Source organism: Heterodontus francisci, chromosome 3 (assembly GCF_036365525.1).
Source record: "Heterodontus francisci isolate sHetFra1 chromosome 3, sHetFra1.hap1, whole genome shotgun sequence".
Lineage (NCBI taxonomy): Eukaryota > Metazoa > Chordata > Chondrichthyes > Heterodontiformes > Heterodontidae > Heterodontus > Heterodontus francisci.
Window position 1 is genome coordinate 56,525,412 of NC_090373.1, and position 18,688 is coordinate 56,544,099.

Sequence of the window (18,688 nt, forward strand, 5' to 3'; positions counted from 1 at the left end):
ATTCCTCTGCAATCTCAGTTGAATGTTCACAATAACACAAATATTTGAAAAAACGAAAATAAATCTAATGGAAGCAAAAAAAATGGGGATTAAAATCATTTTGAATATCTAAAAGCCAGTCCAGGTACAGCAGTCCTCCTATACCACACAATGCCACCTTCTTTTCATTCATTCAATCCTGATGCCATAAATATCCCACTCTTTAAAATACCCACAACAAAGCCGCGACTGACAGCGCGATTGGCCAGTAGCGAAGCGGGGCTTCCCCGCGGGGTCCCGCCTCCCCGCCGCGCGGACCAATGGGAGCCGCGGCAGGGCGCGAAGGCGACGGCGAGCGTTGTGATTGGCCGCCGGGCGGGGGCTCCCTGTTGTTATGGCTGTGAGCAGGCAGCTTTTCCCTGTTAAACATGGCTTCGAGTGGCGGCAGCAGGCTCACCACCGGCTCCACTCTTCTGCAGCCCCTCAGTGAGGCGATAAATCTCTCCATCGACCAGGTACGTGGTTCCCAGCGCCGTTTAACGGCGGCCTCCCCCCCCCCCCGGTCGCCATGTTGAAGTTTGAATTGCAACCGAACCGGACCCCCAGCCCACTCGGCCCGGCTGGGGGAAGCAGCAGCCCCGGTGCCTGGAATATTTTCACAGCAACAGCCCCCTGGCTGGGCTAGGCTGTTAAACGCTGCTGTATATTTCACTAGATTCATGTCTCTTCCATTATTAGTTTCCCCAAATAAATGCTAGATGATGTTTCTAATCCCCCCCGACCCACCTTTCATAACTGGTGAGGGTGGGAAAGATCTGTTAAATATATTGAGGAGCTCGGGGCCGCTCCCTCTGATCGGCGCTCCTCCAAATCACAGCACTTATTGACACAATTTTTGCTGTGAAAATCCTATGTTTTTATGAGCAGATTTGAGTGTTTTTTTTAGGGGGGTTTTGTGTGTGTAGGCATTTAGCGTCTGTCACCCAGGAGCAACAATGCTTCACAGACAGTTTTTAAAGCAAGGCAAAGTATTTGTTATATCTCTGTCATAACATGGAAACCACCTCCCAAGTTGTTGAGTACTTCGTCTTGTCTTTTTCAAAGCAGTCCTGCAGGCAGATTTTTTTTTTTGTTGTTTTGCGTAATGTTCTGTTTTTTTTCCGATGAGAATTTCCTCCGAATAATCTGTACATTTGTTCAGTAGTTGTGAAATAGTTCACAGGATAACTTTTTTTTTAAAAACCACGATATTGCTGACTGCTAAACTTGATTGTAAAGAAGCTTCAAGAAGTAGGACGGCTTTAGGAATGTGCTCAATGTTAGGGTTTATTTGCAAATGTATTGAATTAGGTTGGGCGAGCATTATATCACTGTTCTTGAGATTATAAGAATCATGTTGAGCTGAACGGCATTACCTTTTGCTAGTCCATTTTGAAATGCAAGGCGTTTTTTCGAGTTATATGAAGTTGTGATGGGACTCGTTTGTAATCTTGTACACAAGTTTGCGTAGATTTTATTCGTTCGTGGGATGTTGGGCGTCACTGGCAACGCCAGCATTTATTGCCCATCCCTAATTGCCCTTGAGAAGGTGGTGGTGAGTTACCTTATTTAAGTGTTGTAGTCCATGTGTAGGTACTCCCACACTGCTATTAGGGAGTTCCAAGATTTTGACCCAGCCACAGTGAAGGAATGGCAATATGGTTCCAAGTTAGGATAGTGTGTGGCTTGGAGGGGAATTTGCAGGTGGTTGTTTGTAGCTATCTTTACATACACTCCACATTCTTTTGTTTGAATGTATTTCTGTGTGTCAAAGAAAGCTTGGATGTTTATATGAAGCTGCTGATCTAAATATAAGGTTCAGAGAGGGTAACTTTTTATTTCCTACACTCCACCCAGTATTGGAATCAAGCATTCCAAGGACAGGTGGGGCTTAGTCTTCCACACTGCTCAGTTGGTTTCGTGTCCAAGAGGTAATAGTGTATTGTAATATTGTTGCACATTTAAAAAAAAACACCCATCAGTGTCAATTATATTTAGGAAAGTGACAAACTATGCTTTTAGATGAGGAAAAATGATTTTGTAAAAGTTTGCCAACCATGTTTTTGACCCACCTCTTTCCTTCCTCGTCACTGATACCCCACCCCTGCCCTGACAGTGTCTATTTTAATGTGGCTAATTTGGGGGCAAGGCTCAATAGAAGTAATTCAATCACAATTGCATGATATGCTGATTGAGATGCAATCAACTGTGCCATGTATAAAATGACAGTCTTTGTAACCCAAGTAGCACAAATGCACCTCCACTTCTTGAAACTAGATGGAGCTTTATTTTGAAATTAACTTAACAATATAAAAGCTTTGATAAAATTGTCAGCTGATATTGGAAGTTTTCACCGGGGTGGGATAGGTAAGCCTGTACCCATTAAGAACAGCTCGTACTAAAGGTGTTATTTCATTCCTGAGATGTGAGCAATGTCAGTTTTTGTTTCCTGAGCTTAATTGTCTTTGAGAAGGTGGTGCTGAGCTGCCTCCTTGCAGCGCTGCAGTCTGTGGTGAAGGTGCTGTCATAGTGGTGGTAAAGTTCCAGGATTTTGTACAGGTGACGAGGAAAGAACGGTAAAGTATTTCCAAGTCAGGATGGCGTGTGACTCGGAGGGGAACTTGGAGGTGGTGATATTCCCATGAGCCTGCTGCCCTTGTCTTTCTCGGTGATAGAGGCTGTGGGTTCAGAAGGTGATGTCAAAAAAACCTTGCTGTGTTGCTGCAGTGCATCTTGCAGATGGTGCAGACTGCAGCCATGGTGGAGGGAGTGAATGTTCAACAACAATTTGTATTTATTTAACATAATAAAACATCCCAAGACATGTTACAAGAGCATTATGAAGCAAAGTTGGTCACAAGGTGATATTAGGGTAGTTGGCTAAAAGCTTGATCAAAGAGGTAGGTTTTAAGAAGCATCTTAAAGGAAGAAAGAGAGATAGAGGTGGAGAGGTTGAGGGAGGGAATTCCAGCGCTAGGATTAGGCAGCTGAAGGTATGGCCGCCAGTGGTGGAGCGATTTGAAATTAGAGATGCTTGAGGCCAGATTACATGAATGGTGGCGATATGAAGATTGCAGGGCTGGAGGAGATTATAAAGATAGGGAGAGGTGAGGCCATGGAGTCGCTTGAAAACAAGAATGAGATTTTTAAAATTGAGGCATTGCTTGAACAGGAGCCAATGTACGTAAGCAAACACAAGGGCAATGGGTAAATGGTACTTGGTACAAGTACGGAAATGGGCAACAGCGTTTTGGATGAGCTGAGATTTATGGAGGTTAGAACGTGGGAGATCGTCATGAAGTGTCTAAGAATAATCAAGTCTAGAGATAAAGGCATGGATTAGGGTTTTAGCAGCAGCTGAGTTGAAGCGAGACAGGTAGAAGTAGGGGTCTTAGTGATGTGCAGATATGTGGTTGGAACCTCATCTTAGCCAAGGTTACATACATTCTGGTTCAGCCTCAGACAGTTGCGAGGGAGAGGGATGGAGTTCGCGAGGGAACAGAGTTTGGAGTGGGGACCGAAGACAATGACTTCAATCTTCTCTATATTTAATTGGAGGAAATTTCTGCACGTCCAGTACTGGATGTTGGACAAGCGGTCTGATAGTTTAAGGTGGTGGATCAGATTCCAATCAAGCGGGCTGCTGTATCTTGGATGGTGTTAAGCTTGAAAGTTGGACAACTGCAACTCCAAAAACAAAGTTAAGAGTATAGCATCACGCTTCAAACTTGTGCCGTGCAGATGGTGGAAAGGCTTTGTGTAGTCAGAAAGTGAGTTACTTCTTTCAGAACATCCAGCCTATGACTGCCCTTGTAGCCACTGTATTTGTGGCTGGTCAAATTAAGTTTCTGGTCAATTGGACCACCAGGATATTGTTGATGTGGGACTTGACAATGGTCATGCTATTAATTGTCATGGGGAGGTGGTTAAACTCTCTCTTGTTGGAGATGGTCATTGTCTGGCACTTGTGTGGCCTGAATGTTAATTGCCACTTAGCAGCCCAAACCTGGATGTTGTCCAGGTTTTGCTGTATGGAGACATAGACTGCTTTATTATCTGAGGAATTGCGAATGGAACTGAAGACTGTGCAGTCATCAGTAAGCATCCCCATTTCTGCCCATATGATGGAGGGAAGGTCTTTGAGGAAGCTGAAGTTGGATCGAGGACACTACCTTGAGGAACTGATGTCCTGGGGTTGAGATAAACATGGTAACTAATTAGCACTGGAAGGTTCCACATATAGCAAATTAGATAAATGACCTGTTAATCTTTGGAGATGTTGGTTAAAGGATAACTATTGGCCAGAATACACAGGCCTCTGCGCTTTTCGAATGTTGCTGTGTATATGTCAACCTGAACACGTAAACTGTGCTGCTGCTTCACACCTCAGCTGAAAGACAAAATATGCAATGAAAGCTTAAGTTGTATGGAGGAAGGAAAATTACTATTATTTACAATCTGAAGTGGGAAAGGTAGTTTAGTTTTATCTACCTGTGGAAGAATCAATTAAAATAAAATCTTCAAAAATTTGGGGGAGAAAGCAATTATCTATAGCAGATGACCTAACCCAAGTGACTTGCGTTACTCTATGAAGAATGAAATACTAACTTACTGTATCTGATTCTACCTGCACTGTTCTTTGTAAATTGTTTTAATTTTTGGAGGTAGTAGATATAGTAATTTTTACTCAAACTGTAAATAGGCTACAGGGCTATTGCATGATGTTTGTTGATATGACTGAATAATTTATACCCACTTTTAGTTCAATTTTTAATGTGTTCAACTTGAGAACTCTGCTCCTGTGTATATATGTAGCAGAAAAAAAGAAGCTTTTATAGAAGGTAGTTCCTTTTAAAACACGTGGCCTACCTGTTGACCCATCTGCACATAGACTGCTTTGATTGTCATGTGCACTAGCTGAATACAGAAGCCTAAATATTGAGAGTGCTGGAAATCTGAAATAAAAATGGGAAATGCTGGCAGTATTCAGGTCAGGCAGCATCTGTGGCGAGTGAAACAGCTGACATTTCAGATCGATGACCTATTAGAACTGGAAAAAGTTAGAAATGTAACTGGTTTTATGTAACTGCAGAAGTAAGGGTGGGGTGGCAACAAAAGAGAAGGCCAGTGATAGGGTGGAACGCAGGAGAGATTAATTGACAAAAGGGTTAATGGTGCATGGCAAAAGGAGATGGTAACAGGGCAAGTAAAGGGGGAAAAAAAATGAGTCGGGAGGAAGTGTCAGTGGGAATACAGTAGCTTCTGATTTTGGTCTGAGCTTTCAAGTCTCAGTGCAGTGAACCATAAAGTTTTATTCAAGGTCTGATTACATTTTCCACTTTGTATAAGGCAGTCACTGGAGTTGCTTTGCTAGTTTTTTTCCCCCCTCTCCCTACAGGAAGCCAGTGGCTTGTGATAGGGTGTGGTTTATGGGTGGTAGTGCCGTTTAGTCTTAACGTAAATAAGAGCGGGAGTAGACATTCCGGCGCCTCGAGCCATTCAGTATGATCATGGCTGATCTACCTCAACTCCACTTTCGCATCCGCACCCTCAATTTCCCTGAGATCTCAAAAATCTGCCTATCTCAATCTTGAATATACTCAATGGTGAGCATCCATAATCTTCTGGGGTAGAGAATTCCAAAGATTCACAACCCTTTGAGTCAAGAAATTCTTCCTCGTCTCAGTCCTAAATGATCGGCCCCTTATCCTAAGGCCGCACCCCCATGTTCTGGATAGCCCAGTCAGGCGAAACAACCTCTGTGTACCCTGTTAAACCTCTTCAGAATCTTTCATGTTTCAGTGCATTCACCTCAGGGAATCAAAGGGTATGGTGAGCGGGTGGGAAAGTAGCGTTGAATCCTAAGAGGAGCCATGATGTTTTTGAATGGCAGAGCAGGCTCCATGGGCCATATGGTCTACTGCTCCTATTTCTTGTATAAGGACTTCCTTATTCTTGCCCCCATTGCCAAGGGTTTGAAGTACAACATGCTAATTGCTTGCTGTATCTGCAAGCTAACTTTGTGTTCCTTTTACAAATACACCCAGGTCTCTCTCAGCATCAACATTTAAAAGTTTCATGTCTTTTAAAATATATTCACTTTGGTGACAAGAATAGAAAAAGAGAATAACTTCACACTTCCCCACAATATACTCCATCTGCCACCTTGTTACCCACTCACTTAACCTTTCTATATCTTTTTGCAGCCTCTTTGTATCCTACTCACAGCTTACAATCCCACCTTGCTTTGTGTCGTCAGCAAGCTTGGATACATTACTCACTGTCTCTTTGTTAAGTCATTAATATAGATTGTAAATAGTTGAGGCCCCAGGATTGATTCTTGTGGCACTCCAATAATTACAGCCTGCCAACTTGAAAATGTCCCGTTTATCCCTACCCTCTGTTTCCTATCTGTAACTAATCCTGCATCCATGCTAATATATTACCCCAACTCCATGAGCCCTTAATCTTGCATATTAACCTTTTGGGACCTTTTTATAGCATGCCATTTGGAAATCCAAGTATACTATATCTATTGGTTCCCCTTTATCAGCTTTTAGTCCCTTTTTTCTCTGCTGATAAATAATTGCTTTAAGTTCCTCACTCTTATTAGCCTCTTCTAGGATCATAGGAAATAGGAGCAGGAGTAGGCCATTTGGCCCGTCAAGCCTGCTCTGCCATTCAAACAGATAATGGATGATCTATTTCTAGGCCATTTTTCCCCCACTATCCCATTTCCTTGATGTCATTAGTATCCATAAATCTATCAGTTTCTTTCTTGAACATGCTCAATGATTGAACTTCCACAGCCCTCTTGGGTAGAGAATTCCACAGATTCACCACCCTCTGAGTAAAGAAATTCCTCCTCATTTCAGTCTTAAATGGCCTGCTCCTAACTCTGAGACTGTCTTCTGGTTCTAGACTCACCAGCCGGAGGAGATATTTTATCCACGTCTGCCCTGTAAGAATTTTGTAAGTTTCAAAGAGATCTCATTCTTCGAAACTTGAAAGAATACAGGTCCAGTTTCTGCGATCTCTCTCTTCACAAGACAATCCCGCCATCCCAGGGATTAGTCTGGTGAACCTCCGTTGCACTGTCTCTATGGCAAGTATTATCCTTCCTTTAGATATGGAGACCAAAACTGTACACAATACTCCAGCTGTGGTCTCACCAAGGCTCAAGGCTATTGCAGCAAGACATCTTTACTCCTGCACTCACATTTCCTTGCAATCAAGGCCAATGTACCATGTCCCTTCCTAATTGTTTGCTGCACCTGCATACTAGCCTTTAGTGACTCATGAACAAGGGTACCCATGGTCCCTTTGGACTTCCCAACCCCTCTCCATTTAAGAAATGCTCTGCCTTTCTGGGTTTTTTTTCTACCAAAATGGATCATTTCACATTTATTCCCATTATATTCTATCTGCCATGTTCTTGCCCATTCACTTAGCCTGTCCAAATCCCCTTGAAGCCTTCTTGCATCCTCCTCACCACTTACATTCCCACCTAGTTTTGTGTCATCAGCAAATTTGGAACTATTACATTTGGTCCCCGCATCCAAATCATTGATATAGATAGTGAACAGCTGTGGCCCAAGCATGATCCTTGCAGCACCCCACTAGTAACAGCCTGCCAGCCTAAGAATGATCCATTTATTCCTACTCTCTGCTCTGCTATGTAATATGTGTATTCGACTGTGAAGACAGACACAAAATATTTGTTCAACATCTGTGCCATTTCCTCATTCCCCATGATAATTTCTGCTGTCTTTGCCTCCAAGGAGCTAATGTTTACTTTATCTACTCCTAGTTGTATACTTGTGAAAACTCTTCCATTCTGTTTCTGGTTAGTTTACTCTCATTCTATTTCCACCCCCCTTTTTATCAACTTTTTGGTCATCCTTTGCTTGTTTCCCCACATCAAATTGACTACTTTTAAGGTCACTTATTGGAATGAAGCATATTGGAATTCCCTGCCCACGCCCCCCACCCCCAAAGAAGTGAATAGAAAAAAGAAATACTTTGTATGAAAAAGCTGAATGAGTGCAAAAGGAAAATTTAAATTTTTCTTTCACTGTTTTTATACTTGAGAACTGTGACGGGTTGAGAGGCAGCGATCTTGTAGTGAAAGTAACATTGTTTCATCTGGAATCTCTTCAGACTCTCTCATTAAATTGTCAAGAGCTCAATATTTGATATGATTCAAATGTAGTCATGTTCTCTTTTTTTTCATCATGCCAATCATGTTGGTGGCAAAACATCAACACTTTAATTCTCAATTTGAGCAGCCTGATCTTTTGAGATGTTCAGTTGGAATGTCTGTTGCCTAATTGTTCATTTTGTGTAGGCTGCATCTGTTGGCTATGTTTTGCACATATATATATGCAACCATCCTTGCTGGTCCCAACATGTGAAGGAGGAGAGCAAAAGAGTAGATTTTAGATATCTACATCCATTATTTCATGACATTCACAGGGAGATCCCAGTCCCAAGGTTGTTACAATGCATTACTTGCAGCAAACCAGTTTTGGTTTTTGATTTAGTTTCAAATTTTTTAATCCCTTACCTCCCCTGCAATATTCCTTAAGACATTTTAGTTTTGCTGAAAATAGAGACATTTTGTCGAAGCTTTTCGTCTTGCAGTCATCAGGGCAAGTCACAAGAATACCAATGTCAGAGAAGCAAAAAATGTATACAATGAGAATAGAGTGCTGATTGGTTGGCAAGTGGACTCTGGTAGAGGCATTGCCCAGGAGAATGCACCAGTTTATGGTGACTGACAATTAACTGCCAAGCTTTGTTTGAAATTTAAGCTAGGCAGCTTAACTCTGGTCAAGGCATTGCCCTGAGGAATGAACCAGCGAATGGCTGTCACTTATTTTGTTTAGCTGAAACAGGTGCAATGTCTGTGCATGTTCTTTCTGTCTGCAAATAACAGGCCCTCTGTATTAATATATGTAGCTTACAGTATGTGAAAATGTGCCACGATGTGAGCTTGACTGACAATCTTAAATTGGATGTCAGCGTAATTCTTAGCACACTGAAGATTATTTAGCAAATGTTGTCCAATCGTGGAATCGCATCTATTGTTGGACAATGGCTACCCTGATCAGATCATCTCACTGTATATCATGCAAACCTATGAACGGACCTAAGGCCGTCATTTTTGGCCCTGTAAAGTGCCCTGTCTACCTCATTATCCTTGTCCTGCCAATCACACAAATGAGTAATGTGATGCTAGGTATATAGGCTATACATCCCAATGAGTGGCGGATCGTATCAAACAACTTGTCCCTTCCATTGTTTACAATGTGCTTACAACCTCTGAGCATTTTACCTTTTACCTTTGTGATCATGAAGGAATAAATAGGCCAGGATTTCTTGGGTTTAAACAAGAAAGAGATGAGTTTCTGATTCTTAGCAATTCAAACCCAATCTTAAAAAAAATAAAATTACACATTCATGTGCACGCTCACACGAAAATCTCTCACCAATAGATTACTCTGTGATGTGGGGTAGGTTTGTGGTTGGATTGCAGTCCAGAACAAATAAAAATTGATAGTCTGTAGGGTTGGATGATTCCATTGTGTTTCTGAAGTCTTTGGCTGGTAAATGTGCGGTTTGTGGCTGGCCCACCTGGTTCAGGCTTTTCTTGTAGGGAGAATTGTAGGTGGCTTCCTTCCCTTGTTGTCTTTGTCTTGGATCCAGCAACCAGCAGCTAGGCTTTGCAAGAGATTTTCTGGAGAGAGAGAGAGCACACGTACTTTTGGCTTCTGCACAGCAGCAGTCACTAACTTGATTTAATGTTTCTGTGAAGTGCCTTGGGATATTTTCTTGTTAAAAGTGCTATATAAAAACAAATTGTTCTCAAATGCAGCAAGTCTGTGTGCATGAATGAAGTAGTAATGTAAATAATGAGCTGTAGGCTTACTTGTAATTGGAAGTATTGTATTATGTATATCTGTTTCAATGTGAGTAACTTGAATGTGAAGAACCTAATAGCAACTTGTATTTATGTATCTCTTTCCAAGTGCAGCGAGATGTCTCATTGTGCTTTACACCTAAAGAGGAAAAAGAATAAATAGTTTAATTCAACATTTTATAAAAATGCAACAAAGAAATCTAGGCCATTGTTTCTCCTTAGAACTGCAACTCCCAAACTCTTACACTGAGCCATTTGAATTAAAGGCCTGCTCGGGCCAGGAAAAAAAAATACCTGACCCGAACCCGACACAACCACATCGGGCCCGAGTCCCTCCATTTTTTTCCTGAGCCTGACCCGACTGCCGGAATGTTCACTTTACTGACCTTCCCATTCAGAATCTGCTGGAAGCTGCAGCACGAGCACGATGATGTCATTAGAGACGCTCACTACGCAGACTTAGTTCCCCTCCTTGATGTCCCAGACTCCAAGCTCAGATAGGCTTTTCAACTTTTAATACTTACCAGCAGAGCAAAATGCGGTACCTTGTGTCTGACCCGGAGCGACCCCACTCGAACCCGACACATGTCATCGAGTCCCGTCAGGTTCGGTTGGATAGCAGGCCTTTACTTTGAATAGCTGAAAGAGCATTACTGATCACTTTGTTTTAAAGGTTAGAACAAAATGTACACTGTCACATCTTCCATTTGAAAGAAATGTTAGGAAATCTGAGTGCTGTCGAATCCTGGGCAAAGTCAAGGCAGCGCCTCATTCCCGCAACCTCTGTGTACAGTCACAATTGTGCAGCTTACGAAAATTGAGATTAGCAAAGTGACAGTTGTAGGAAGAGAAGCGTACAACTTTATTTTGCCACAGGAGATTAGCTAGTGTTTAAAAACATTTGCGTGACTACAGCCTTTTTGTAAAGGAGAAGGGAGAGACATGAAGATTGCATATTCTTATCCAATAATTAAACTGCTCACACTATAAGCCTACAGATTCCAATTGGGCAAGTAATTCTTGTCCAAAATTTTAGTTTTGCACTATCTTCTGCATAATAGCATTATATCACCAGCTCAGTCTGTCTTTCACTTGGACTCTCCTCCTGAAATCATGTGAAGAACAGGATACTCATTACGTTGGCAATGGTGATCACTGACCAGTGAAAACTTGGAGGTGTGGCAAACAGTGATGAAAATCAATTGCAACATGACACAGGTTAGCAGATTGGGAAGAAAAGTAACAGATGGAATTTAATGCAGACATTTGTGAGGTGATGCATTTTGGCAGAAGAGAGAGGGAGTGGAAATATGGCCTTGTTTGGTCACAGCTAGAGCATTGTGTCCATTTCTGGTTACCACACTTTAGGAAGGATGTGAGGGTCCTTGAGAGGGTGCAGAGGAGGTTTATGAGAATGGTTTGTGGGTTAAAGGCTTTTAGCTACGAGATTAGAATGGAGAAATGGGTTGTTCTCATAGCAAAGGAGGTTGAGGGGTAATTTGATAGAGGTGTACATGGTTATGACTGGTTTAGAGAAGATGGATAGCTGAAGGTACAAGGACAAGGCCACAGATTGAAGGTTTTGGGCAAGAGATGTAGGGAAGAATTTTTTTTTAAACGCAGAGAGTGGTAATGACCTGGAACTCGCTGCTTACCAGGGTGGTGGAAGCGGAGCCAATCAACGATTTCAAAAGGAAGTTGGATGGGCACTTGAGGAAAATAAACTTGCAGGGCTAAGGGGTTAGAGCAGGGGAATGGGACTGACTGGAATAAAACAAGAATTGCTGGAAATACTCAGCAGGTCTGGCAGCATCTGTGGAGAGAGAAGCAGAGTTAACATTTCAGGTCAGTGACCCCAGGGACTCAGTGGGCTAGATGGCCTCCTTTTTTATACCATAATGCTTGATTCTATTTGCATAATAATACTAACGCATGCTTTTCTAAATGTTACCAGTGTATGTTGACATAGGATAACTTGGATGAGTTTTTTGTTTGAAATCCAGTGTCTGTTTTCTTGATAAAACAATGCAATGAATTTGCAACTTTATGGGGGTGATTTTTGTGTCCATACTGCTCCATTTTATTTGTGAAAATGAAAGTGCATTAGTTGAGGGGCTTGCAAAGGTCCAGACATACTTTCATACTGAGATGGCTAAATGTTCCAATTCCATTCCCATTTCACGACTGTCCCTGCTATTGGGCTGCAGCTCTGCACTCTCATTGATCTGTGGGAGAGCAGGCTGTAGGAAATCGGTCATCTGGCCAACACCCCCTATCCATTTGGTCTCCCTGTATGCCCAATGAGATGATGGTTGAAGTCAGAGGCTGCATGGCCCCATTATGACTATCCTGAGAGACACTACTACTGGTTCATGGATGTCCCAGCATGCAGCATCCACTGAAGTGACCATAAGCTCCATGGTTAATGGGAGTGTCAATGCCATGTGCCACAACCCCACACAAATTAATAATGGACACTCCAGCATGCTACAGAAGCTCCCTGGCAGATAGTGCAATGCATTGACCAATTGTTAGTGTGCAGAAAGCATTGGGCCCTTAAATTCTGCACTTTTGTTCTATTCAGTATAGTTAGGATGCAAGCTGGCCTTCTAGTGTGCTTTTTCCCAGGCTGTCCTTTCCATTTGCACCTGTTCCCACTCACTTATGCTCAGTAAATCGCCCAGTGCAGACCCTTCTAACACTGTCTATACAATGCAAAGTGCTACTTTCTGTGCTGGTAATTCGAAAGAGTATGAGCGAGTGAGAATGTATTCTTCGCCTTAGTCCATGTGACGCCATGTCATCTAGATCTAGAAAAAAGGGAGAAAGAACAGGGCTCACGTGGTGGCAAGGATGAGCAGCAGCAGATGAATATCGGTGCAGTACACCACTAGGTTGTGATGCTGAGTGTGTGTGCAAGAGAGTTAAATGCAGGGCGGAAATGTTGGAATTCCTGCTCTCAATCAACAAGTTGTCTGTAGGATGCACATTTTGTACTGGCTGCTCACTAAATTTTAAATTTAGACTATCCCATGAAAATTCTGCAAATCACATGCTAATTGCTTTGGGCACAGCACACTTCCTATAAGCCATCACTCTGATATGCAATCCAAATGAAAATTGTCTCCATTCTCCATGTTGAGACAATAAATCTTTTGTTATAAATATCCTAATTCTTTTTGAAAAGGGTTTTAAAAGGCCTGTAAATATATATAGTATTTGAGAAATTTGATACTGTTTCAACCCACAAATAGATATTGGACTTTTTTCCATTTGTAGCTGGATTCCAAGCTCCTTTTTTAATTGGATGGGATTTTCTGATCAAAATCCAGAATATGCCTTCCTGCAGCCTGCCCAAATAAGATTACACAAGGTGTTCTTGCGACAGTTTTCAAAATATGTTGCACTTCTGTAAACTAAGTATTACATTTGAAGAAACTTGTTGACAAAATATTGTAACTCCTATGTTGTAAGATATTCAAAACTGTAATTTAAAACTAAATTAAGACCAAGAGAAAGCACAGAAAAAATCCAATTTTTGTTGCATTGTATTTATCTAAATATTCTAATTCTTGAAATGGAAAATAAGCATTCATTTAATAATGGCACTTCTCTTATGGTAAAAGTGTTCGTGTGCCAGCCATGGCTCAGTTGGTGGCGCTCTTATCTCGTGTCGCAAGGTTCTAGTTTCAAATACCACACCAGGACAAAGATCAAGGCTGACACTCCAGTGCAGTACTGAGGGAGCACAGCACTGTCAGAGGTGCCCTCATTTGGATGAGATGTTAAATCAAGGCCCTGTCTGTACTCTTAGAGGGCCATTAACAGATCCTAGGGCACTATTTCTGAGAAAAATAGGGGAGTTATCCCCAGTGTCTTGGCCAACATTTGTCACCCATCAACATCGCAAAAACAGATTATCTGGTCATTATCGCATTGCTGTTTGTGGGATCTACTCTGTGCAAATTGGCTGCTGCATTTCCTATATTACAACAGTGACTATGCTTTGAAAGTTGCTGCAAAGGGTCTTGAGGTGTCCAGTGGTCATGAAAAGTGAACATAAATGCAAGTCTTTTTCTTTTCCTTCTTTTGGTAAAATGTTAACTTTTTTTGAAAAAAATTTTGCTTCTCTAGGTTTGTTCAATTTACTTTACTACATTGAATTCCTTGTGTTTTGCTTCATAAAATGCCATATGAGTACAATGTTGCAGGTGTATAAATTAAAGACCCTTGTGCATGTTTTTGAGTGTGCTCATTTCAAAAATGAAAGAACTACAGGTACAAGGACATTGCTTGTAAAAGGTGTGTGTGCATGCATGGTCACTTTCTGGAATGATGCTCGTTGGTTAATGAAGCATTGTCAAGCATTAGAATGCTACAGTTCAGGTATTGGTAGTCCTAACTTTTAAAATGGAGTGCCAAGCCATGCATTTTGTGTTAAGGCATGAAGACCTATCTGTTACCTGAAATGATTGATTTTCACTTTACCTATGTTAATTATTAGAGGTGGACTTTATCTGCTGACACTTCAAATATTCTTCTGTGCTTTAACCGATATAAAATACTTCAGATTTCAGAATGAAGCATTTATGCATACTGAACTGTAGGTAACATCTCTCTCTACCACTAGTGGGAACTTGAATTGGCTAGAATTTGTACCTCCAAAATGTTCATTTCTTTAAAACGTTTTGTCTTGGAATTGTGTAACGGAGAGCAGTGTGTATGTATTTGTAATTTGAGTGTGCTTGTGAAATACAAGATATTATGCTGACATCTGCATATGGCCTGGTTGGGGTGGCGGGTGGGGAAGGCTGGAAAAGATGAGTCAGAGCATTTGGATTAACACCAACAAATTGTTGTCATTTAGTAACTTTTTAATATAGTAAAATGCCCCCAGGCGCTTCACCGGAGTGTGAAACAAAATTTTACACTGAGCCATGTAAGGAGATATTGGTAGGTGACCAAAAGCTTGGTCAAAGAAGTAGGTTTTAAGGAGTGTCTTAAAGGAGGAAAGAGAGACAGGGGGGTTTAGGGAGGGCCTTGGCAGCAGAAGGCCTAATTAAAATTGGGGATTTTACTTTTAAAAATTCATTCACAGGATGTGGTCATCGCTGACGAGATCAGCATTTATTGCCCATCCCTAACTTCCCTCGTGAAGGTGGTGGTGAGCCACTTGAGCACAACTGAGTGGCTTGCCAGGCTATTTCAGAGGGCATTTAAGAGTCATCCACATTTCTGTGGGTCTGGGGTCACATGTAGGACAACAGATTTCCTCCCCTGAAGGACATTAATGAACCAGATTTTTTTTTTTTGACAGTTCAGTGGTTTCAAGGTCATTACTCAAATCTAGCTTTTATTCCAGATTTTTACTTAATTAATTGAATTTAAATTCCTCAGCTGCCATGTGGGTTTTGCATTTTGTATCTAGGGATCGTTAGGCCTTCGGATTGCCAGGCCAGTAGCATAACGACTGTGCTACTGTACCTCAGGAGGCCAGAATTGGTGGACCAAATATATCCCGAATGATTATAGGGTTGGAGGAGGTTACAGAGATCGAGGGTGATGTAATGGAGGGATTTGAAAACAAAAATGGGAATTTTAAAATTGGGTGTTGCTTAACTGGGAGCCAATGCACATTAACAAGTACAGGGGTGATGAGTGAACAGGACTTGGTGTGAGTTAAGGCAGCTGAGTTTAGAGAGGGTGGAAAATGGAAGACCAGCTAGGAGCATGTAGGAATTGTCTGTTATCTCTAGACTTCTCATGAATGAGAGTTTCAGCAGAAAATGAGCTGAAGCGGGGTGGAGTTAGGCAATGTTATGGAAATAGGCCATCTTAGTGATGGTGCAGATATGTGGTTGTAAACTCATTTTGGGGTCAAATGACACCAAGGTTGCAAATGCTCTGGTTCAGCCTCAGACAGTTGCCAGGGAGAGGGATTGAGTAGGAGGACTAGGGAAGAGTTTGTGGCAGTGAATAAAGACAATGGCTTTGGTTTTCCCAATATTTAATTGGAAAAAATTTCCACTCACCCAGCACTGGATGTTGGACAAGCAGTCTGATGTTTGGGACAGTGGAGGCATCAAGGTGGTGAGCGAAAACTGCTTGCCTTCAATGTGCATGTGAAAATGAATGCTGTGCTTTTGGATGATGTTGCAGACAGCAGCATCTAGATGAGAAATAGGGGACTAAAGATCGATCCTTGGGGAATGCCAGAAATAACTCTGCAGGAGTGGGACGAGAGCCATTGCAGGTGATTCTCTGGCTCCTATTGAATAAATAAGAATGGAACCAGGCGAGTGGAGTCCCACCCAGCAGAACCATGGTGGAATGGAATTGCAAGAGGTTGACCTGGTCAACCATTTTTAAAGGCTGCAGACTAATCATAAAGGCGTGGAGGGATAGTTTACCATTATCAAAGTTACTTGGGATGCAATTTGTGACTTCTGATTAGAGGTGTGTTGGAACTGTGGCAGGGATGGTAACCTGATTGAAAGGATTCAAACATTGAGCTGGGGAAAGCTGGGCATTGGATTTGAGAGCAATGTTCCCTCTAATTTCTCTTCACCGTGCGTGACCCACTTTTTGCACTATGCAGTCCCTTTAAGATTGTGCATGTGGGCATCTTAAAGGGACTGCTGCTTGTTTGGGGCCTGTTTGTCCCCTACGCAGCACATTTCCAATTGCTGCGTAGCTTAGAGGGAGCGTCATTTGAGTGGTCACAGCACATTTGAGGACTGTTGGAGATGGGACAGTAGTTTGCAAAGTTGGTGGGGTCGAGGGCTTTTTTTGTTGAGGTGGTGATAGAATTGAAGAGAAGCACCCTTAATATCAGCTAACATCAGGGACAAGGAATGGAAGTTGGGCAGTCAGTTTAGCAGGAAAGGGTTGAGAGAACAGGCGGTGGGTCGCAAACAAGATGAGCTCAGAGGGCATGTGGGGAGTTGGGAGAGAAACTAAAAAATTAGTTGAAGGCCAGCGCCGGGGAAGGTATCTTTTTAGAGGAGGTTTGGCCTGGTGGGCTCGAGGAAGGGAGGAAAGCAGCAGGGGCAACTGAATGAAAGGTCTCCATCTCAGTGACAAAGAAATCCATGAGCTTTAAATGGAGAGACCATTGTAAGTTTGTCTGAATTTTCTGTTGCCCGTTGAAAATATCAATGAAAGTCTGTTCTCAACTTCTAATAATTAGACCTTCATTTACATGAGAGAACTTGTTATTTCTGAACAAAATGAGTTCGGTCAGTATTATCTCAAGTTGCCTATCCTAAATTCAAACATTCATATTGACAACATTTTTTTTTTCATTCATGGGTTGCGGGTGTCGCTGACGAGGACAGCATTTATTGCCCATCCTTGAGAAGGTGGTGGTGAGCCGTCGCCTTGAACCACTGCAGTCCATGTGGGGTATATACGCAAACAGTGGTGTTGGGAAGGGAGTTCCAGGATTTTGACCCAGCAACAGAGAAGGAATGGCGATATAGTTCCCAGTCAGGATGGTGTATAGCTTGTAGGGGAACTTGCAGGTGGTGGTGTTCCCATGCGACTCCTGCCCTTGTCCTTCTAGGTGGTAAAGGTTGCTGATTTGAAGCTGCAGTGTATCTTGTAGATGGTACACACTGCTGCCACTGTGTGTTGGTGGTGGAGGGAGTGAATGTTTGTGGATGGGGTGCCAATCAAGCGGGCTGCTTTGTCCTGGATAGTGTTGAGCTCCTTGAGTGTTGTTGGAGCTGCACCCTCCAGGCAAGTGGAGAGTATTCCATCACACTCCTGACTTGTGCCTTGCAGATGGTGGACAGGCTTTTGGGAGTTAGGTGAGTTACTCGCCTCAGGATTCCTAGCCTCTGACCTGCTCTTGTAGCCACGGTATTTATATGGCTACTCCAGTTCAGTTTCTGGTCAATGGTAACACCCAGGATGTAGATAGTAGGGGATTCAGCAATTGTAGTGCCATTGAATGTCAAGGAGAAATGGTTAGATTCTCTCGTTTGAGTTGGTCATTGCCTGGCACTTGTGTGGCATGAGTGTTATTTGCCACTCATCAGCCCAAGCCTGGATATTGTCCAGGTCCTGCTGCATTTCTACAAGGACTGCTTCAGTATCTGTGGCGTCACAAATGGTACTGAACATTGCACCATCATGAGCAAACATCCCCACTTCTGACCTTATGATTGTGACGATTCGAGTTCTTTTTGCCCTCAGTCTGGTTCAGTAAATATACCGAGTCGGATGCGTAGGTAAAATCAATTACTTTATTTGCGCAGTCGCCGGCGCACTTACTCTGATACAGCGGCACTGACTCCACCGGAGTCTGTCGAGTCCACCAGAGTAAGTGCTCCCCCTCCCCCCCCGAATACAGATACTACCGTATATACATTACGATTCGTGCTATACCTCCTTGTTTAATCAATCAGTGCGGTACCACTCAGCCTCGTGCTATACCTCTTTGTTTAAACAATCATTGAGATGAGCAGCACATTCCGTTCTTTGTATATACTTATTGTTGAGGTTAACAGTACTTGGCTAAATTTCCCATCAAGCATAGTGCCATGCCTTTCTGCTCACTTCCACAATTGAAGGAAGGTCATTGATGAAGCAGCTGAAGATGGTTGGCCCTAGCATACTACCCTGAGGAACTCCTGCAGTGATGTCCTGGAGCTGAGATGATTGACCTCCAACAACCACAAACATCTTCCTTTGTGCTAGGTATGACTCCAATCAGCAGAGGGTTTTGCCCCTGATTCCCATTGA

At 42.5% G+C, this 18,688-nt stretch overlaps 1 protein-coding gene across 1 annotated transcript in view; it reads left to right on the forward strand.

Moving 5' to 3' along the window:
- The first annotated feature begins 337 nt into the window (after positions 1-337).
- Positions 338-18,688, forward strand: part of LOC137356496 (lysophospholipid acyltransferase 2-like) — a 156,845-nt gene continuing 138,494 nt past the window's right edge. The window contains exon 1 of the mRNA XM_068022387.1: positions 338-494. Coding sequence (XP_067878488.1) covers positions 408-494 — 87 coding nt within the window. The 5' untranslated portion in view covers positions 338-407. The remainder of the gene's footprint in view (positions 495-18,688) is intronic.